We start from the raw sequence: 24,444 nt of genomic DNA, 5'->3' as shown, positions 1-24,444 counted from the left end.
TTTTTCAGTCAATGTAGCCAGTTGTGTAGTAATATACATTCAGGAAATTAGTCAAACAATATTTTTTAAATATGTGTAATTTATTAATCATGTCATAAATAAAAAATGTCACCTATTATTTCAATGTAGTAATGGCACTGAAAATGCAAAAAATAAATTTGAAACAGCATTGTTCATATTTCTTAAAATTTTATTTTCAGCTGTGAATGTACATCTGGATGGACTGGACAAAACTGTAGAGAAGAAATAAACGAATGTGACTCTGACCCGTGCATGAATGGAGCTCTTTGTCAGGAATCTATCATCCCCGGGCAATTGGTATGCCTGTGCCCACCCTTTTATACTGGGAAACTTTGCCACCACTATAACCCCTGTGCTCCACTCACTGACCCTGCAGAAACAACTCAACATGCTTGAATTTGGTAGATGGAAATCATTATTGTATTTGTAGAGAAGGTAAGAGCTTATATTTGTTTTAATATTGTATTTTTGTTTTGCTTTGTTTTTTTCTCCATGATAATGGCTTCTTAAGAATGGGTGAGAGAAAACCTATATACATTGGGGGATGGGGCAGTGTCTGACTCCAAATCCAGGTGTATAAACACACTGGGGAAATAATCTAAAAAGGTAACTTAAAAAGCAATAGGAGAAAGGGAAAAGGGTGAAACTTTGTAGCTTTGGGCTTGCTTTCTCGCTCTCTCTCTCTCTCTCTCTCTCTCTCTCCTTTCTTTTGAAATCTTTTCTCACTCTTTGTTAATAGTTTCTCTTTCTGGAATAATCTTGTCCATGTAGTGTTCGTGCCAATATCAGTTAGTGAGAAATAGGCTTAGGTATAACCTAGGGCAGCGATTTCTCAGCAGGTGCGCTGTGGCAGGCACACTGGGGTGCCACAAGAATTTTTGAGACATGCAATACCTGATTATTTAGTCAGGGGCAATGACTTCTTCCCCTTAGATTGTCAAATAAAAAATGACAACAGCCAACACAACAATAGCCATCCAGTGTGAAAAAATCAAAAATTATACCCATTTTTTTGTCAGATTGGCAAAAAATAAAAAAAAATTTGTGTGTGCTGCAGAATTTTAGTAATTAGTTTATGTGTGCCACGAGATAAAAAAAAAAGGTTAAAAATCACAGATCTAGGGTAATAAATGCTTCACTGTAACTTTTCTCCTGGAACTATCTATAAACATTACTTTTCTCTGCTTAGATTGCTAAACTAGTATCATGTGACTGTGGTGACTACTTTGTACTACAGGAGAGATCACAAGTAAGAGACAGATCAAAGGTTATTATTGGACCCCTGAATCCACCCATGCCTGAAGCCAGGCTACTTCTAGCTTTCGGGGTCACATCAGCTGACAAGTTTACCTATACCATTAAAGATAATTGAGTGGGATCTCTCCAGCTGCAACTGGAAGGGGTCCAACGAATCACAAGTAGCCTTGGTGAAAGGCCACTGCTTTCATACTGCTGACTACGCAAGAACTATTACCATCTTCAGCAGTAATGCCTCTGCCACAAAATTAGCACATCGTAGGTTTTTCATTGTAACTGGAGTGTGTCATAAGCACAATATAAAAATCACATTGTACTTAGAGGTGTACAACTGTTATTTATTTCTTAATACCCACTACCGATTCATGTTTCTTTCCTTATTACTGGCTCTACTAGAATAAGAGTCCTTTAAAGGTAAGTATAACACTTATTTAATCTTCTGTCCAAAGAGACCAGTTTAGACTATATCAACTAATTAGTTATCTTAGTCAAATCTATAGGTTGTCCCAACAAATGTATATACACACTTTGAATAATTATAAAGGCTGTGTTTATTAAAATACATTTCATTTTCAGAATTGAGCTATCAGCTGTTAAAGTGTGTATACATTTTGAGGGACACTCTGTATTTCTGTTTGTTTTTACAAACCCTTGAAAACTTCGTGATTATATAAGGTAATCTATTATAAGAATATAGAAGCTTAAAAAATATACATAGAGAGGCAAGTCCTTGCACCTATATGCACAACAGAAACTTCTGGGCCTTCTGAGGGATTGTAACTAGAAACCGAAAAGTCATTAGTAATTGTATTTTGCAACAGTGGCATGGGAATAGAGCATATAATGTGTGCAAATAGAGCATGTAATAAATGTTTTCAAGGAGGAGGCAGGAAAAGCAAGACAGGACAAAATGCAAAGGGAGCATTTGATGCCCTGCTAACCTCAGGAATTACACAGTACATAATTTTTGTTTGTTTTTATTATTTTTTGTTTATTCTGTGCAAGTTTGTGGTTTTTTTTTTAAGTGAAAGAATGTTTATTAGCGAAGCTGTGAGACAGAGAGGAGTCAGAAGAGCTGTCCAAATTTTTGTTTTGAAAATTTTCAAACCGAGAAAAGCTGGAAGAACAGAACAATGAACACCCCTTTATCATTCACCTGTAATTCCTCTGTTGTTAACACTTCACCAGCACATTCCCTTATTCTCTTTATTTACATGTACAAACACACAGATTTGTTTGCTTGTTTCTTTTTGCTGAACCATTGCCTGTTAAATGTACATATGGCAACACTTTAGCCGTTCAGTACATATGTCCTAAGAACAAATACAATACATTCTCCTACATCACCACAATGCAGTGACCATACTCAGGAAATTTAGCATTGACCCGACATTATCTAATATATAACCCATACTCAAAACTCACCAATATTCCCAATAATTTTATCTGTAGCTGATTTCTACCACCACCTCCATTTGATCCAGGATGGAATCAAGGAGCACACATTGCATTTAGTGGTCATGCTTCTTTAGCATTTTTTAATTTGGAACGGTCTCCAAGCCTTTTGTTTTGTTTTGGCCTTCCCTGACACTGACAGTTTTGAAGATTTGAGGCTGGTTTTACAGAACATCTTTCAATTTGGATAGCTTTCCTTCTGGATTAGATTCAGATGAAATATTTTTGGCAAGAATACTACCAGAGTGTGTCATTCCCAATTCATTGCACTTGGGGCATATGATATCTGTTTGTCCTATTTATGATGGTAATAGTTTTGACCACCCAGTTAAAGGAGCATTAGCTAGGTTTCTACATTATAAAGGTAACTTTTACTCTTTGTAACTAATAAGAAATATGTAGAGCGGTGCTTTGAGTTTGTGAGAATATCTTTGGAATAGGACTTTGAAGGATGAATAGGAGTTTCCCAGGCAGACAAGAAGAGAGGAAGATTCTAGACAGAAAGGAAGTACATATAAAGGCACAAAGGTGTGAAATGGTGTCCGGAGGGCAGAGAACAATAACTGAGAGTTACTACAACACACAGTGAGGTAGGAATGTGACAGGTGGGGTGGCTGGAGGAGCCAACAACAGGGATCACAGAGAGCCCTGTAGAAGGTACTTGGGCTTGATCCTGTAGGCCATGGTGGCACACTGGAGAATTTTATGCAAACAAATGGTATAATCAGAACTTGTTTTTAGGAAGCTCACTTACAGCTACATGGATGGATTTGTGGAGGAGAAACAGTGTGGTGGGGAGAAAGGCATAACTTGAGGGAGTTAGAGCTATAGCAATAGTCTAGGTGAGCAAAAATACATCTTTTGCAGACTCTTTTCTGACATGGAAGCTGGAGTTCACCTCCTCAAGTGTACACATGGGCCAGGACACATAAGAGAATGGAATATCAAACTTCCTATGGATCCGTGTCTGGAGAGTTTGGTGCTTTTGGGAGTGGACAGTAAAGGCAAGAGGCTGAGGAGGTAGGTAATATGTTTGCATTGAAGGATAGCAGTGGTGAGAAAAACCTAAAAGAGTATGACATGAGCGAACCAGAAAGCTAGTAGCTAAAAGGAGTCGCCTGCTGTGTTGTCTGATAGACAGGTAGGATGGGCGGCCCCAGCAGAAGGCCCTAAGGCAGAGGTGGGAGTTGGCCTCCGAGTGCTCAGTGCAGAGAGTTGTAGGTTGATTCCATTCCCCCCCGGGGCTGAGTCAGTTGCACGACTTTAAACAGCCAGCAGGAAGCCTGCTCTCTGGGACCCCTTGCTGGGCTCAGTCTGGCCCTTCGTTGCTGGACGGTGAGAAGAGGCAGATGGATATGAATGTGGAAGTCTTTAAATAACACCTTCCAAGTCCAGAATGTAGATAATATGAGAAAATTATTGTGACTTATTTGTTAGGTGAAAAAACACACAAACAGTTTATAGCCCCTCCGGTGTGGTTCAGTGGTTGAGCATCGACCTATGAGCCAGGTTCCATTCGCAGTCAGGGCACAATTGAAGTACATAATTTAAATGAATAATTTTCCTTTTAACAAAAATCGAGAGTGAAACATTTCTTTAAATGTATTCAATAGCAGGCTATCTTATCCAGTAAGGTTATTCCATGGTGCTTTACTTGTCCCACTAATATAGTCTCAGAATGTAAGTAATATATAAATATTTATTGAGGGGCAGCAGTCTGTTTTCTCAATTTAAATAAAAATTCCTCTACTTTCAACAGAAATAATTTTCTACAAAATGGGCATGGTTTTTCGCATTGCATTTTTTATAATTCATTTGCAATTCATAAATGCATTCAGTGTGTTTATATAATCTAGTGAGATCCTTTTCCTATTGTGGGAATAAGTTCAGAGCTATCATAAAATGTTATCATCACTTATCAACTAGTGAGAAGATTTTCCATCCTCTTGAGCATCCACAAAAATATCTTGGGGACAATATAGATTTCACTATTGTATATAAGTAAAATCTTGTATTTCTTCTTGGGACTTTTTCATTCCACTTAAGGCTTCCAGAGAAATGTAACTAATGAAACCAATGCTTTGGATAGAGTGGCAGGTAGGCAAAGCAATTTGTGTATTTGTCCCATTTTAATTGTGATGTAGCCCATAGACATTTGAAGTGTACACCATTTCTAAACTATTTTTTCTTGAGATAGATAGATGATAGCGATAGATAATAGATAGATATAGATAGATTTAAAATGAAAAAACATGTTTCTAAACCTAAGAAATTGTGGGAATTTCTGTAAATCAGGTGTAACTACCTGCTGTAAAAATGTTTACTTAATATTGCCTTTAGTAGTTCAACCTCTGTAGCTAAAGTACTAAGACATTACTTTAAAAAACGACCTAAGAATATTAAAGAAAGGCTGACTGAAATATTTTAGATATTACACTTTGAGTAGTTGTTATTTAAATTAGAGCCTATGTCAAAGACATTATATCACTTTTTAAAGAAAATATTTTGATCAAATCCCATTTTAAAGAATACTGAGATTTAAAATCAGAAGGAATTCCAGGACTTAACATCTAATGCAGATAGAGGATTTGGGAGCTCCCCTGGAACTCTGCAAGTTGTTGGTGTTTGTCAAGTGACTAGAATATAGCAGGTCACGAGAGATTTAAAGCTTAAGATCCGAGAGTTCAGCATATGTTTCTGAAATTCTGTTAATGGCTTTTAGTCAATCTATAGGTGCTACCTCAATTTAAATATGAATATAACTAAAATCTCAGAAACAGAGTAATAATTCAACTATAGACTAGACAACTCAATTGTAAATGACATTAACACTTACCTTGGGAAACCAGCAAGTACAAAAACTACTGATTTGATTTATGCCAAATTGATTGCTCAGCAGGAAACTATTTTGCTTAGTGTGATTGAAACTTATAGTCAAAATAATCTAATCCACTTTGGTTCAAAGTGAGCTACTTAAAAATTACAGGTGTTGTAAAACATCAGAACTATTGGGCTCATGTTGCAAGAGAAAGTAAGAACAGTGTTCCAGTCTTCTGCTTAGAACTGAGGTGAGTTAATTTGGTCCCTATGACATTGAACATTTTTTTATGGAAAATAGGTAGACAGAGAAGTATTTATCAGTAATTCAATAGAGGTTTGTTTTATATAAAATCCTATTTGTTTAAAAATTTATGTGATAAAGAAATCAGTGCTTTAATAAATATAAAAATATGACACAGAAAGACAAATATTTCATAAGATTCCTAGAAACAAATGGATTTTAGTCTTGATATTCCAATAGTGTTACCTTTGGTGATTTAGCATGCAATCAATGTACACACCTCAAAATTTATTTCACAGTACACCTAATTTTTTTGCCCCTCTAAGCTATGCTCTGGACACAACACATGTCAATCTTGTAATTGCATGTTGATATGTTCTAGAAATTGAAAAATTGTATTCTTTATTAACTGATTCAACAAATATATATTGATTTCCTACCGTGTATCCTGTCTTGAGACAGGTTCTGGAGAAATTAAATGTGGTAAAGACATGCCCTCAAGGAATTGAAAATAAAAGGGGGGGAGAGACACACAAGTTAACTAAACATTAATGTACAACGTTGTAAGAACTTTCCCGTTTAAGATGGAGTTATGCATGAGGAAAGAGGATCTGTGGATGCATGCTCCAGCTTTCTGGTTTAGTGTGACAACCCTGAGTTATGTCTCGCATGATTTCTAAGAGGATCTCCAGCAGCATGGAGCCTTGGTGGCCCACAGCAATAACCTGCTCAAAAAGCTACTCCCTTCCTTATTTTATTTCCCTGCTCCCTTGCAATAACTCTCGGGATCACCTCTCACATAAGTTACTGTTTGCAAATCATTATCTGAGATTTCTCTTTTGGAAGAACTCACGTTAAGACCCATCTGTCTGGCAACTAGGATTGACCCTGATCTGGGTCTATGACTGGAATGTTGCCGGTAAGAGCTCTCCCTTAGACTGGATGCTAAGACAGGCTTTCTCTTTTGGCCAGTTTTTCTGTGGGTGCAGCCAACACCATACCTAATGTTCCTTTCACACGAAATGGGGAAAAAAATGCTTGTGAAAGAACTTGTGTTCGCAGCTCCTATAGTTCTTTCTTTAATTCTGCGAACTGCCTGTTATCTTTCCCAGCTAGGCTACCAATAAATCCCGTTTTTTGTCTAAGTGTTTTTACTTCTATTGCATGTGATCAAAAAGTAATGTCTGATGCACACAGTGAGGGGAAAGAGCTAATTAGATAGGAGAGACTGGATAAACGGAATTCAACTTTCAATGAGATGCACGTGAATGTCTAAATATATACTGAATACAGTAGATTCTCTGTATTATCTATCATCTGTAAGTCTATAGTAAGAGATCTGAAATCATTTTATTGTTAAAATATATTTGTTTTATAATATTCTCTTTAGGAAATATTCTTTATCTTCCTACTTAGAGTAATATCTCAGTTTATAGGCGGAAACATCACCCTATTAAATACTTTTAATTTAATTTAAAGGGAATAATTTTCAAATGTAGCCACTTCATCCATATGTCTCCAAGATAAAAGGAGTAAAAGTTTCTATAAGTGACAATTTACAAAGGATTAAAATCTAGAAGACACCTTGTAAATGCGGCAAAAAGAAGAATCAGATCATTTACATGTGCTATTGATCGACAATTGGGATTCTAAGCTGGATGGATTTGTACTATCAGAGGAAGCAAGCAGTTGCATTTAAATGCGTCATTACTCTAGTATATATACTGCTATTATGGCAATGCCACATTACCTGAGGTGTATAATTTCAAGCACCAAATAAATGTGTCACTTGACAAAATAATTTGTCTAAATTAAAAATTACAACCTTTGACAGTTAAAAACATGTGCTCATGTAGTAACATGTGTCTACTAGGTTTAAATAGCTTTGGAAATTAATAGTGAGAAAGTTTTACAAAGGAAAAATATACTTTTGCCAATTAACTTTAAATGTCAAATATTTATTACTAAAAGCTAACATAAAAACATTAGCTTTATAGTTATTTTCTAAAAGTTTAGTTAAAGTCAGTGTTAAAATTGTTTTAGGACCTATTGAAATATTCTATCTTGATAGTTTATAGTTTCCAAAGTTAAATCTGCAGCTATTTTTTTGTAATTTAAAAAATATATTAACATTTGTATTAAATTGTTTTAAAATAAAAGAAAAAAATTACAAAACCTTTGGACTTGTGAAGACAAAAATCTGTTTTTTTCTTTTCATAAAGTTTTAAGATATAGATAAATTATTTAATTAAGAAGAAATAAAAGTATTGTGCTTTAATGCTTTTAAAAATAATTTATTTTTAATAATTTTAGCTTTTAGTTTTAAATGTAAGGTTTTGACACTATCTTATATGAATACATGAAAGATATACTCTAGGTTTTACCTGTTTACTTTGACTTCTAATTATTTCAACTGATATTACTTCTAATGTGATAGTTGTCAAGACAGAGCCCCGAATGATAAAATGCTTCCTAAAATGGTTATGAAAACCTAACTATTGTTAATGTACTTTGTCCTATGCCATCCTTTCCAGAGAATCTACTATAAATAGGCTGCATTTGTTAGAAATGAGAAAATATTAAGTTATTTATTTAGCCCCTAAATTTGAGCAGGTTTAGTAATTTATATGTTTAGGGGGAGTGGAGAAGTATAAAAATATCATTTATTAACCAGTCACAGGCATTTGCTATGATAATACCCAGGCAAGACACTAAGTAAAGATCCAGAGGACATTGGTTTGAGTACAACTCTTTATTTTTGTGTAAAGAACTCTAACGCAGTTAATAAAACAGTCAGCTGAATACTTCTGGATAGGTATAAATAACAGGAGAACAGCATAGAATTAATCCACTGTACTTTTGATAGACTTTTAGCTCTCGCTGCATGTATTCTAATAAGTACCCTTTACATGAATAAATAGCAACTGCTAACATCAAGGACTATGGAAAGTTTAGTTTGGGACTAAGTACACATATCCTTCCTTTAAATCCCTCAAACATAAGTTTTCTCAGCAAAGCTTCATCTTATTTTAAATGCAATCCATGCCTACTTTATTTTTTCTCTCCATGTCTGCTCTATTTCAGCAATCTTATTTCCTCAGCCCATTGACATATGTTTCTAGTTGGTAACAAAGCTCTGTCTCAGAAATGTCAAACTAAATGAATGAGGTAAAATCACGGAAAATAAATTTATCCTGTGAGCTGTCTGAGTTCCCAGGTCCTGAATGCTCTGATTCATCATCCCGACTGAACTCAGGGAGGCACACTGGCACTACTCTAACTAGCAATGCCCCTGAGCTGTAGTCCTCAAAATAATATTTGTAGGAAACATCTTAGTATCAACATGTCCTGCCTCCCAAACAAAGCTAGTCATACTAAAAGTAAGAATGGTGGAATGCATCCAACTCTAAATCTTTAAGTTGCAATTTAAAAAAAAAAAATTTGAATCAAATATTTAAAGCAAAAGCTTACTATGTTACTTATAACTGTGCTGTGACATTTGCAATTTACCTATAACAGCAATAGTGATTGATGAATATAAAAAGTGTGTCGAATAATAAACTTGCTCACCTAAAATTAGGAGAACCATATTAACTTGGAAATAACTCATTTTAATTTTATTTTTAATGCTAAGGATACAACTCTAGTTCATGAATAAAATCATAAGCATGCAACCTCAGAGTTTCACTTGAAGTTTTGATAATTGTGTAAAAAAATAAGACAAATTAATAATGATGCTTGTTCTGAAGACTACTTGGTCTACCAGTCACATAGGCTCTCCAGGTTTCTTATGATTAGTATTTCATGATGCATCTTTATTTTATCTTCCTACTTATAACCTGTACTTGTCTTTATATTAAAAGTGAATTTCTTTTATTTTTTTAATTTTTATTTTTTAAATTTATCTTTATTGTTGAAAGTATTACAGGTGTCCCATTTTCCCCCCCAACTGACCCCCTCCACCTTGCTCCCACTCCCTCCCCAGGCCTTCACCCCATTATTGACTGTGTCCATGGGCTATGCATATATGCATATAATTTCTTTGGTTAATCTCTTCCTACCCTCCACCCCCCTCCCCTCTTTCCTCTGAAATATGACCGTCTGTTGCATGTGTTGAATTTATTTTACTTACCCTGCAGTTGGTTCTGTTATTTAGTCTATTTCCACTTCAAATTAAAGGAAAATCTTGTTTCTTATATTTTCTAACTAGTATAAAAAAATGTTAGCAAGACACAATGAGTATAAGTATATATTTTGTTTTACCTAGTTAATATACAACCATGGAACTAACTGTAAATGGTTATCATACATACAGAAAAGTTTTAATGTGATAATAAGTGATAATTATTCTGATTTTTCTGACACAAATGTTTTGAAATAATTACAGTTGCCTCTCTTTGCAGACTTTATATATTTTTTAATGTTCTTTGTTATTTTAAAATGTAACTGGCCCGTGTTTAAATGGATGACTGATTGTGTGGCTGTGAATCAAAATAATTTGTTTTGTTTGAATGACTTGGATATGAAAAGCAATTAAATAATTTGCTTCATCTGCTAACTGCCTTGAATAAATCTGATCATTGAAGCTCAATTTTACTTTAAGATTGGTCATGGCATTTATTCATTTGCTTTCTAGATCATTTTGATACTTCTTGTTCAAACACTTAAATATCTTAAAACAACAGCAACATTAGCAGCAACTCTACTTTCCCAGGGGATTTAGTAAAGTATTCCTCCCTTGATTCTTTCATTTGAATTCCTTAATTAGAAACTAGCATAATTTTATTTATACATTGTATGAAATACAGTCATATTAGAAACCAGAGATGAGGTGTTTCCCCTTTCTTTTTATTTAATTTTTCTTAACTTCCACCATGAACAGATTCTCCAGAGTCTTTATCACTGATCTGATTCACATTCCGAAATGAAGATTGCTCATCCACATCCTTCACACCTCTCTTTGCAGGATTTGAAGGGGAACACTGTGAAATAAACATGAATGAGTGCTTCTCCCTTCCTTCTCAGAATCATGGTGACTGTGAAGATGGGGTCAACAATTTCAGGTACGGAAAACCAAAAAGAAAAAAAAAAGAAAATATCTAGACACATGTTTATGCACCTAGATGTATCTAAACGTATGCAAGTTTATAATTTCAATTGACAAATTGAACATTTTTTATTATTAACAATTTGCCATGCTACAATTATTGAAGCCTTGACTTTATACATTTATATCAATGGAGTTTTAAATTTCTTGTTTAAAAGGTGTGTTTGCAGACCTGGGTTTTCTGGACTTTTGTGTGAAATTGAAACTGAGTGTTCCTCTAAACCTTGCAAAAATAATGGAGCCTGTGTGGACCTGACAAACAGATTAGAGGCTATATTTTACTGACTCAATTATTTTACATGTGAAATGTAATAGATAACAATGTGAACATACATGTATTCATTATTCAACTTATGAAGCAGAACATTACTGTTGCCCTTGTGCTTGTTCCCAAGTACTCCTCCACTCTCCCAACCAATTGCATTGAATATCCTGAATTTATCTTTACCGCCCTTGCCCTTAATATACAGGACTGACTCTATGTATGCCTGAACAAAATATTCTTTAGTTTGCATATTAATATAACTGAAATAATATTGTGTGTAGTCTTCTGAAAGAGTTTATTTTGTTGAACTTGGCATTTCTGCATTATCTATTAATGCATTTTTATCTGTTGTTTATTTTCAACTATCATAGAATATTCCACTTAAATATATGCCAACATTTATTTATTATTCTCTGGGACATGGATTTTGGGGTTATTTACCTCTTCTTTCTTAGAAATAATAATACTATTCAAGTTTTTAAATATTTTTCCAAATCCATAAGTACTAGTGTTACTCTAAGCTTTATACCTAGAAATAGATTAGTTGAACCATTAGGTTGACATTTTCACATTTACTATATCATGTGGGGGTTTTTAAATTTTATTTTGCTTTGAAAATGGAACATTCACACTCAGCAAAAGATAAGTATTTCTATTTGCATTGTCATATTATCCGATTTGAGCTTAGCTGCTGTGTGTAAAATTATATATCCTTGTGGTTTTTCTCTGTATTCTCATGATAACTTATAAGGTTGAGTATTTTTTTATACATTTCAAGATATTGATTTTTTCTATCTAGAAATGCCTACTTATGTCATCTACCTTTTAATGTCCTCCTTTTGTTGATTTGTAAGAATCTTTATATATTCTAATTGTTAATTATTTTGTTAGTTGTGTGTACTGAAAATATCTTCTGCCGGTATTGACATGTCACCTTTTTTATGATGAGTTTTGAGTGCTAAAAAGTTAATTTTAATTGAATTAATTGATTAGTTTGTACATGGTTTGCTTTTTAAATCTTTTTTAAAAATGTTTACCTTGGGACTTTTGCATCTGTATTCACGAGAGATATTGGTCTGTAATTTTCCCTTTTTCTGTGTTATCCTTGCCAGGTTTTGGTATCAGAGCTATGTTGGCCTCACAAAATGTGTTAGGAAGTATTTAGTGCCTCTTCTTTAATATTTTGGAAGAGTTTGAGAAGGATAAGTATCAAATCTTCTTAGAACACTTGGTAGAATTCACTGGTGAAGCCATCTGGTCCTTGACTTCTATTTTTTGGTAGATTTTTGATGGTTGTTTCAATTTCCTCACTGTTGATGAGTCCATTTAGATTTTCCAGTTCTTCATGACTTAGTCTAGGAAGGTTATATATTTCTAGGAGTGTATCCATTTCTTCTAAGTTATTGAACTTGGTGGTATATAGTCTTTCATAGCCTTCTATATAATCCTTTGTATATCTGTGATGTCTGTGGTAACTTCTTTCATTACTGATTTTGTTAATATGTGTTTCTTCTTTTCTCCTTAATGAGTCTAGCCAAGGGGTTGTCAATTTTATTAATCTTTTCAAAGAATTTGCTCTTTGTTGTATTATTTTTTTATATAGTTTTTTTGTTTTCTATTTCATTCAATTCTGCTCTAATTTTTATGATTTCCTTTCTTCTACTGACTTTGGGTGCTTCTGTTCTTCTTCTTCAAGTTCTTAAGATGGAATGCTAGGTTGTTTCCTTGAGAGTTTTCTTGTGTCTTCAGATGGACCTCTAATGATATGAACTTCCCTCATATTACTGCTTTCCCTGCATCCCAAAAGTTTTGAAATTGTCTCTATATAGCTTTTGATCTCTTCTTTGACCCAGTCAGTTTTTACAACCACTGTGGAAAACAGCATGGAGATTCCTCATAAGATTAGGTATAGAGTTACCATATGACCCAGCAAGTCCTCTTCTGGGTACCTACATGAAAAATTTGAAAACATTTATTTGCAAAGACACATGCACCCTTATGTTCATTGCAGCATTATTCATGGTGGCCAAGACATGGAAATAACTGAAGTGTCCTTTGATAGATGATTTGAGAAAGAAGATGTGGTGCATACGTAGAGTAGAGTAATACTCAGCCATAAGAAATGATGAGATACTGCCATTTGTGACAATTTGGATAGACTTTGAGAATATCATGCTAAGTGACGTAAGCCAGAAAAGCTAAGAGCTATATGATTTCACTCATATGTGGCGTATAAAATTGAAAGCAACAAATGAACAAACAAGAAAAATAAAAAACCCTCATAGACATAGGCAATAATAATATGGTGGTTACTAGAAGGAAGGGGGTTGGCAGAGTAGTAAACGGTAAAGGGGGTCAAATTTATAGTGATGGAGAATGATTTGACTTTGGGTGGTGGGCATGCAATACAATATGAAGACCATTTATCATAGAAATGTACACTTGAGATATATATAGTCTTATTATCCAATGTCATCCCAATAAATTTAATAAAAATGAAAAAAATGTTACCTTAGGGGAAAAATATGTTTCTTCTATTTCTTTTTAAAATATTTAAAGTTCTACCATTTATATTTAAATTTTAATCTATCTGGAATTTTGTATGTGTAATATTAGGTAGTAATTTGAGTTTATTTTTTTCATATGAATAACCAATTATGCTGGCTACATGTATTGAATAAGTCAGCCTTTTATACATAGATCTGCCTGATCTGCAATGCTTTCGTGATTGCAGATCAAATTCCATATGTGAATATGTCTATTTCTCTGCTTCTATTCTGTTTACTTAGTTTAATTTGTCATGCCGGTACCAGAAATCTTAATTACTTACCTTTCAAATATCTCAATACTGGTAGGGTGAGACATCTCATATTTTTAATCTTTAGAAAGCTTTAGTTGTATTTGACATATTTTTTCTGTTACAATCAACTATGTTCTGCATAAATCCCTATATCTAAACAATCAAAGACCAGACAGAATTTTAATTGAAATTCTATTGAATTTGTAGATTGATTTGAGAAGAATTGATATTTTTTAATATTGGTCTTTTAAAATATCTTTTAAAAAAGTTGGACAAATTCAACTGGGCATTTCATTGATTAAGATTAAAAAAGACTTATTTGCTATGTCACAGTTGCTCTCTAAGTACCAAGGGCTATGTCTATCTGTCTTTATAGAGATCCAAAATCTAGAATCGCTGTTAAAATTTGTATTAAAATATGCTTAAGTTTCCGGTAACCTTCTATTATTTCTATAATTTTCTAGGGCATTTGCACTTTCCAGTCTGGTGAAGTAAATGGGAATATGCTTTGAATCACTACCCCTGCAATGCTCAAGCCTTTCTAGGGCATGGTAAACACTAGAAGTCCCCTAGAAATGCAGAATTGCTTTCAGTTTAAAGTCTGAATGAGTATGAAGGGACATTTCATTGTCTTCCAGTTGGGCTTCCCTTTATAAGACCTTATTCCAATGTGGAAATTCGGTTTATTGCTAAGTATACTGACTACACTAAATATTCAGGAACTGTGGGGGAAAGCAAAATAAAACAAGACATAGATTTATGACCAATCTACCAAACTTAAATAATCTTGTATTCTTACTGGTGGAACAGAGTTATTTCAAAGATAATCATAAGTTCAGAGCTAATAACCAATAACTTCTAAAAGGTCTGCATATCTTTCTTTCATTAGTAAAGTCATACCGGTAAATGGCTTCAGATCTCTCTGAGGAGGCTTCAGGAAGGTACATGTAACACATTTGGCTATGTTGCCAGAGTCTACTTCAGTGGCACTTGACTGAGCATGAGACATAGCTTAGGTCTGAAGTTCTGTAAGACCTTAAGAATCCTTAGAAAAGCAAGTTAAACTATATTTCTGCCCTGCAGATATATATATAGATAGATAGATAGATCTATATATATCTATATATATATCTATATATATCTATATCTATATCTATATCTATATCTATATCTATATCTATATCTATATCTATATCTATATCATCTATATCATCTATATCTATATCTATATATAATACACACACACATATATATATGTAAAGTAGCACTATAACAGATTGTCCATATAATTCATTTCTAGTAACCCATCACTGATTCAGTGATTAGCATTTGCCAAAGATACATGTGAATCAATCCATCAATCACCATTCTGTTTCTCTGATTTGTACGGTTATTTGCTCAATTTTTTATCTGATAGGCAAGCACATTCAACAAGCTTTATCTGTGCTTGGATCCCATCATTCTAATTCATATCAGGGAACCCGACTTCACTGCAGCATCCTACATGGTTATGTCCAGCCTATAAAGGACAATCATCATAGAGCTTACAAAGACACTAGTGCCTCCTCCTCACCAATCTTGTGCTTAATATTGGTAACTGGAGTATCCTCTTGGGTGAATGGAGTTTCTTTCTAGGTGAATGGAATGTTCTCTCCTATATTCTCTGAGGATAAAAATGAATGGGTAACTGAGCAGTTTAGGTATAACTGATTCATTCAAACATTTCTGTAACAATGAGCCTATGCATTGCTCCCTCTATTATACACCAAGAAATGCTGGCCCTTTACTTTAACAATCTAAGCTAAAGTTAATCCCTGTCTTTGATTAGCTAGCATATTTTACACCACACCCAGATGCTCATATTAGCATATTAAATCTTCTCTCTCCATCCATGACAATGTTAGCTCATTTAAGTCTTATGTTTATTCTCCTTTTGTCTGACCAACTTTGTGACAATATAAATTGGTGGGGTTGTACAACTCTTAGGGTATAGGCTATCTGTTTCTAGTTAAGTGTTCCATCTTTCATCAGCAAAGGTGGAATATAATTCCTTTTATAGGCTAGAACCAGTGAGAAATATTTGGGAGTGACCAGGTAAAACTGGCAACAGTTTATAAGCCTTTTTTTCCCCAGTGGCATTTAGAAGAAGGCTTGTATGCAGAGAAGTACAGATTCCCTAAGACACCTGAGAAGTTTTGGCTCTACTAAAAAGGGAGATTAAAGTGAATACAGATATTTAAATTCCTTAATCATGTTTTTCCTCTGTCTACAGGGGGCATGAACTCCTTTACAATTACTACATGGACTATATTAGTTTGCTGTTGTTGCTTAGCAAAAAACCTGAAAAACTCAGTGGTTAAAGATAGCAATTATTTATTATTATTTTCATATCTATGGTCTCCTGTAGTTTGGCTAATTTATCTAGGTTACATTCATCTAGGGTTCTCTGGCACATGGCTGAGGCAGGAGGAGTGTTTATGGGTCTGTTATGTCAGCCAAAATGTCTCTGTTCCAAATGTCTTTCATCCTTACTTGACTAGCATGGTCTTCTTATGGAGTGGCAGAGGCTTAAGAGATTGAACAGAAGCATGCAAACCTTCTTAAGCCCTAGGCTCTGAAATAGCACCCTTGCTCCTTTACCTATAGATCACTATCCAAAAACAGAATCATGACCAAGCCTGAAAGTGTGGGGCAAATGAGCCACTCTTCCCATCATGAAGCTCTGGAAAGGAAAAAAAAGTGGTAAAGAATTAAGATTTTTTTTAAATGTTATCAACTGAACAGAAGATATGATTAGTCAGTGGATAAGGGCCCACAGAGCATATGCACACTGAAGTACAGGGCATTAACTGCCTGGCATTTTCAATTTGCCCTGCATGGACCCCAAGAGATAGCTCTGAGTCCAAGACTAACATGGAATAAATAGTAGAATGACCTTAAAAGTCTAAATGAAGACTTTTCATATGAATTTCTAATATGGCTTCTGAAGACTGCTTTCCCAAGTTTCAGTGTGAGATCTCAAATTGCTACAGGAGGAAGCCATCCCACATGCCCTGTGCTTAAAAGAGAACCCATGTGGTGTATTCATGAAACAAGAACAATGGATTCATTTACAGAGAGCTGAATTGATTATATGGTTGATATTGACCCTTCAATCTAGCTGATGGCAGCAAAGTGTTTCTCAAACTGAGAAAATCCTAAAAAGCTTGATGGAAAATAACCAGCTATTAATGGTGATTACCCTGACAGCTCAACATGCAGATTGCTGAAGAGTTTTTGTGAATATTAATCTTCAAGCCCTGCTCATGTTAAGAACTCTGCTGCCAATACAATGCACTGACTGAACCATGATTGAAATATAAACTCTTCATGATAAGAAACAGATGTTGGAGGTCTCTGGATATGGCTTTTTACCATCTGATTAATGTTGCACTGCACAGTGCTGGCATCTTTTTTCAGAGGTCCTCCCCAGAGATCAGAAAGGAAGGGAGGAATGAAATTGTCCTAGCCTCTGTTCAGAGACATTCTTTGAAGATGGTGCAATGAACAGGAGATATTTTAAACCCCATGGCGATTTACTTCTGGATTAAAAAATATATGGCAGCCACTTTGGAAGACAGTTGGGCAGTTTCTTACTAAACTTACAATACCATCCAACAATGGTACCGCTTGGTATTTACCCAAATGAGTAGAAACCATGTCCATCCACTCAAAAACCTGTACACAGATGTTTACATCAGCTTTATTTGTAATTTTCAACACTTGGAAATAACCAAGATGCTCATAAGGAAGTGAATAGATAAATTCTGGTATGTCCAGGTAATGGAATATTACTCAGCACTGAAAAGAAATGAGCTATCAAGTCATGAAAAGACATGGATACATTTTAAATACATATTACCAAATTAGAGAAACCAATCTTAAAAGGCTTACATATGATATAATTCCAACTATATAACATTATGGAAAAAGCAAAATATCAGAGATAATAAAGAAATCAGTGGTTACCAGCAGTTAGGGGGGAAGGACGGAAAAATAGGGATATTTCAGAAAATATTTAGGGCATTGAAACCCATTCTGTATGCTCTTATAATAGTGGGCATGCATTATATATTTGTCAAAGCCCATAGAATGCACAACACCAAGAGTGAACCCTAATGTAAACTGTGGACTTTGGGTGATAATAAAGTCAGTGTAGGTTCCTTGATTGAAATAAATGTCCTGCTGTGGTGGGGGATGTTGATAGCAGGGAGAAGAGCTATATGGAAACACTGTACTTTCAGCTTAATTTGTCTGTGAACCTTAAACTAATCTAGAAAAGAAAGTCTGTTTTGAAAATGCCTTCAACACATCAACTTTTTGTCTTTTCAATCTGTACTTGAGTGGGGCCCAACAAGACCCCTCTGAATTGTGTTTGAGACAATAAGTTGTCAATGATAATTGAGTAGATGATCACAAAAAATATGTGCACTAAGCATTACTGAAATCAGTTTAAGGTTTGGAGGATATAAGAAAACATAAGTAAAGAATATGAACAAGCCATTCAAGGAGGAAGAAATTTAAGTGGTCAGGAAGCAAATAATAAGGAAACCTAAAATAAAATGAGATATTATATGTCTCTCCAAGGACCAGTAGAATCTCATCCACTGCTCATGGGATGATAAAGAACTACATTGAGGAAAGTGTTGTAAAGTATATGTGTACATTCACACATGAACATCTTCAAGATGGGTACACAAAGATATGTCTAAGATTATACATATGTGGTATGTCTACAATGGTGAAAATTTAAAAACAATAAAATAATTAACAAAAATATGATATAATAAACAGAAAACTATATATTTTTTACTATGAATAAGCTATACAAATATACACTGCTTAAATGTTTACTGAAATATATGATGAGTGGGAAAAGAAACTATCAGAATAATATATGCAACATATTATTTAGAAAGATATTTTTAAGAAACTGCTAAACTATTTTCCTAAGTGACTACCATTTTGCATTTCCATCAGCAGTGAATGAGAGTTCCTACTGCTTCACATTCTCATGAACATTAGGTACTGTCAGTGTCATGGAAATTTGGGTATTCCAAGAGGTGAGTAATGGTATCTCGTGGTTTTTTTAATTTGCATTTCTCTGATAACACATGGTGTGGAGCATCTTTTCATATGCTTATTTTACATCACTATGTCTTCTTTGTTTAGGTGTCTGTCTGTTAAGGCCCATTTTTAGTTGGGTTGTTTGTTTTATTAAGTTTTAAGAGTTCTTTGTATATTATGCATAATAGTCTTTTATTAGATATATCTTTTGCAAATATTTTCTTCCAGCCTGTGGCTTGTCTTGACATTGTCTGTCACAGGACAGAATTTTTTTTAATTTTAATAAAGTCCAGCTTATCATCTCTTTCTTTCATGGATTATGCCCTTGATGCCATATTGCAAAGATAAAACCAAGGTCATTTAGATTTTCTCCTTTGTTATCTTCAAAGAGCTTTCTAATTTTCATTTTGCACTATGTTTGAGACCCATTTTGCATTAATTTATATAAAAAAGTGTGAAGTCTATGTCTAAATTCTTTCTTTTTCTTCATGTAGATGTTCAGCTGTTCCAGTACCATTTTGAAGAGACCATCTTTTCTCTATTGAATTGCTTTTGCCCCTTTGTCAAAGCTCAGTTGACAGTATTCATGTGGGTCTATTTCTGGGCTCTCTATTTTGTTCCATTGATCTATTTATCTATTATTTTAATAATAACACGCTGTCTTGATTACTATAGTTTCATGGTAAGTCTTTAGGTCAGGCAGTGTCAGTCTTCTAATTTGTTCTTATTAATATTATATTCCTTTCAACATTGTATTCTGGGTCTTTTTCCTCTACATATAAACTTTAGGATCATTTTGTCAATATCCACAAAATAACTCACTGGGATTCTGCTTGTTATTTCATTGAATCTAGAGATCAAGTTGGGCAGAATTGATATCTTGAAAATATAGTCTTTTTATCCATGAGCATGACATGTCTCTCTGTTTAGTTTTTCTTTTACTTTGTTCACCAGCATTTTGTGGTTTCTTTATATGAGTTGTGTGCAAATATTTTTAGATTTACACCTAATTATTTAATTTAGGAGCTAGTAAAAATATTTAATAAAATAATAAAACATATTTTGAAGAATGCATACCATCCTAAGAATAGTGAGCTCCTTTTTGTAAAGAGGAATGGAGAATAAATAATATGCATATATAAAAACAGGTTTCAAATATATTCATTACATACATTTCCTTTTAAAATTCTTTAGCAACCTGGAAAAATATTAAATGTATTAAATATGGATGATAGGTACATGGGTGTTGATTATTCTATTCTCAAAAAGTTACTTTATGTTGTTACAATAAAAGCCATTTACAGTGCATTAAAATGTTTCAAAGGTAAAAAAAAATCTATGAGCAGCTAGAAAATGACTAATTACATTTTTATATCACTTTTGCTTTGTAAGAATGTTTTTTGATTAAATTTTTTTTGTTTATTTTAGCATATTGATATTAACTGTTAGAAATCTTTGAAATAATCAACTCAACAACAATGGTATATTTATTACAAATTAAACTACAGACCTATAGTAAAAATATTAAAAGCAGTAATTATTACATAATATGCTTCATGATTACATCCATGTTTTTAATATGTTCCATTTACTCTTTTGGTTTTTGAAACTAAGGCCTGCAACAATTAATAATTTATCCTAATGACATCACTTAAAGATGAATGCCTTGATATATGATAGCATTTGGATGTCTACCTCAATTTATTTTCAAAGCCATTGCAAAGCTAGACACTGGAATTGACATTTTCTGACAATTGATAACGTATGTTATCCAATAGAACTAATGTCTTTTTAAGCCACAGTAATCAGTTCACTTAGATCACTGACAACAATATTGATCTGCTAAAAATTTATACCTAAATAGAGAATTCACCAGAAAAATTACAATAACACTGGCTGGTCCATTCAAAGAATATAGAAGAAAACTACTTTTTAAATGTTTGGCTGTTGTTATTATTATAACCAGTTCATTACGAACAAAACTATTGTGACCAATCAGTGTTAGATATTTATGAATTTATCAGTTCTTTACTGTTACAAAGTTGAAAGTGAATAATGTGCATTTAAGTAGATGATAAAAATCTGTACATATTTAAAATAAATTGTTTGCTTAGACACCACTTATTAATTCAGATGAACTCTGTTCTACTGAACACTTTGCCATAACAGCATTGTTTCAAGTCTATCCACATCCATATGCAGTAAAATTATAATAACAACATACAAAGACTGTCTTAAAGGTAATCATCCTCTGGAGCAAATATTTGGGATAAAAATAGTTTACTTTTTATTTTTGCTTGAGGTATACAGAATGTACATCTTAAAGTACAGCATCTTAAAGATGTTGGATAAATGGAAACAAACAAACTGCGCATATCTTAGCATATGCAGTATTCTCTTAGATTAATATTAAATTTGACATTTTTCATGTGCAAATTTTTAAAAAACTAATTATTTTTCATTATATATAAATATGCCTGTATTTGTTAAAAATGAAATATAACAGATAAATTTGATGTCATATTTTAAAACTGATTAATAATTAAAATATATTATCTAAAGGATTTATTTAACTTCTTTATAAAATTTTAATATAAGAATCTTTATGTTACAAGTATAAAATAGACTGTTCATGTCTTTTGTTTGTTTTTGTTTTTTTAAAAAAATATATCTTTATTGATTTTAGAGAGAGGAAGGGAGAGGGAGAGAGAGAGATAGAAACATCAATGATGAGAGTCATTGATTGGCTGCCTCCTGGAGGACCACCATCTGGGCAAGTAGATACACACTGACTAGGCATTGAGACAAAGACATAGTCAGTATAATATCTAGAAATAGACTAAAAATAATCTCAGGGCAATTCTACCACATACAGTTATATATATATATATATATATATGCCACAGCTTAGACTACAGAGGAAAGAAATCAAAGATCAATTGAGACAAGGTCTGAATCAATAAAAAGAAATCCATATAGGACCAAAGAAACTCTTCCAAGTAAGTCTGGAGGACAAATCTGAACTCAGCAACTCAGGCTCATCAGAGGTCAGTGAATAAGATAAAGATGGGGCAGCTGCACATTAAAGGGGGTTCAGATGAAGTTTCTGGAAACCATTTTCAATGACAAGGTTTTTGCAGGTCACTCCCTCTATTAAGTGTGTGATACTTTGAACCTGATATCTAATTATAGAATTACATCCAATTTATCTCACATCTGCCAAAAGTATAGTTAAAAGTTTATACTTAATAATAATAAAGTTAATACAATTACAGAAGTAAGCTCAATAGTATTTATCAAAGTTTCATTAATTATGTATCCAAACACATTCTCTTTTTAAAAATTCTCACATAAAGAATGTTTAAGGGGAAAAATATCTTGAAGTTTGAAAGAATTTATTTAGTGGTTGTGGCTGACAGTTGACCTTCAAGCAGGATCCATGTGGTCTGAGGCTTCTTACCTCCTCCACTGTCCTGTAATGTTCGCTCCACCCACTGTTCCTACACTAGGAGACACTTTAAGGATTGAGAAGTGGCCTTGAGAGAGGGAGGTGTTATTGAGACTATCTGCAATGTGCATGTGACTGAATCCTGTAAGGCCTCTATATAAACTTTTAAGACTCTGGTGGGCGAGTATGGAGATCTGTTCATCCTGTGGCTGCCCAGGATGTAAGCTCCCTTGCTTACTAAACCCACCACCTACCGATCTGGATGGATCTGCCTCTTTCTTTAGTCTTTTCTTGCCCTCCATATACAGGGGCCAGTTTCAAATTTCATTTGGGGAACCCTTGAGGTTAAGAACCAAAAAAAAAAACAAATTGTATTTTCTTCAAAGAAAAAGAATGAAATGGAAACATCATTTATTTAAATTTAGCTAGAGATCTAAAATGTATATATACATTACCATTACTTATATAATGAAATGGTTTTTGCTGTTACATGTTATTTCTCATTCTCCCCCTTTTCTCTAGATTTTTATGTAATTGTGAACCTGGGTACCATGGATCTCTCTGTGAACTGGATATGAATAAATGTGAAATCAAACCTTGTCTAGGTGGAGTTCATTGTGTCAACAGAACCGGTGCATATAACTGCCTCTGTGCTCCTGGTCACACAGGTAAACGTCCCTCTACCCTGCCTTTATCAACCTGTTGTTATCTGTAAATCAATGGAAACCTCACACTGCTCTCTAAAACCTGAAATAACCTGTCAAGTGCAAATAGGACAGAAAGACCAAGGAAATTCTTGGTCTCTTATAAAAGAAATGAATAAAAACAAACCAAAAAAAAAAAAAAAATGCTTTTTCATCTACAATTTGCTAAAGACTAAAAACTATGTGGATTATATATTTCAAAGTGTTTTATATTTTTATGCTTTTTACTATTGAAGTTTTTCTGAAGTATGTTTATGTGGTTATAATACAGAAAATAAATATAAGTGTATGAATAATGTAAGAGAAATAATACTATTATATCCATTACACAATTGTCATTTAAAAAAATATGTTTAGCTCCTTTAGATACACTTATATACTAAAAATCAATCAGGGAGATTTTGTGAATTTGAAGTTATAGCAGAAAAATGTGATTTGGAGTTAGTTGTCCTACTATCAATTATTTTACAACATAAATTCTACCCAAATATAGAAGCAAAAGTCATCAAGGAACTTAAAAAAAGTAGAAAGCATTAGTTAGCTCTCTACTCGGAAAACTGTAAGACACTGAAGAAAGAAACTGAGGAAAATGCAAGTAAGTTGAAACATACATCATGTTCATGGATTAGAAGGATTTACATCATTAAAATGTCCATACCACCCAAAGAAATCTATAGATTCAGTGTAATTTCTATTAAAATACCAATGGCATATTTCAAAGATCTAGAAAAAATATTCCAAAAATTTATATGGAACCAAAAAAGATCCTAAGTAGCTTCAGCAACCTTGAGAAAGAAGAACAAAGTTGGAGTGATCACAATACCCGATATCAAACTGTATTACAAAGCCACTGTAATCAAAACAGCCTGGTACTGGCATCAAAACAGGCATATAGATCAATGGAACAGAAGAGAGAGCCCAGACATCAACCACGCCTCTATGTCCAATTAATATGTGACAAAGGAAGTAAGAGCATACAGTGGAGTAAAGACAGTCTATTTAATAAACGGTGCTGGGAAAATGGGACAGGCACATGCAAAAAATAATAATAAACTGGACCACCAACTTATACCACAAGAATAAACTCAAAATGGATAAAATACTTTAATGTAAGTACTGAAACCCTAAAGATCCTGGAAGACAGAGGCAATAAAATCTCAGACATCTCTTGTAGCAATATTTTTGCTGATATATCTGCTAGGGCAAGGGAAACAAAGGAA

At 33.6% G+C, this 24,444-nt stretch overlaps 1 protein-coding gene across 1 annotated transcript in view; it reads left to right on the top strand.

Annotated features, from left to right (window-relative positions):
• The window catches only part of EYS (eyes shut homolog), a gene marked incomplete at both ends in the record, with an annotated part of 1,105,706 nt that overhangs the window by 348,874 nt on the left and 732,388 nt on the right, over positions 1-24,444 (top strand). The window contains 5 exon segments of the mRNA XM_081140616.1: positions 201-385; positions 388-456; positions 10,761-10,857; positions 11,060-11,164; positions 23,043-23,188. Coding sequence (XP_080996742.1) covers positions 201-385; positions 388-456; positions 10,761-10,857; positions 11,060-11,164; positions 23,043-23,188 — 602 coding nt within the window.

Source organism: Miniopterus schreibersii, assembly GCF_964146895.1.
Source record: "Miniopterus schreibersii genome assembly, chromosome: 6".
NCBI lineage: Eukaryota > Metazoa > Chordata > Mammalia > Chiroptera > Miniopteridae > Miniopterus > Miniopterus schreibersii.
Note: the sequence above shows the minus strand (reverse complement) of the source record. Positions and strands in the feature narration are given on the sequence as shown.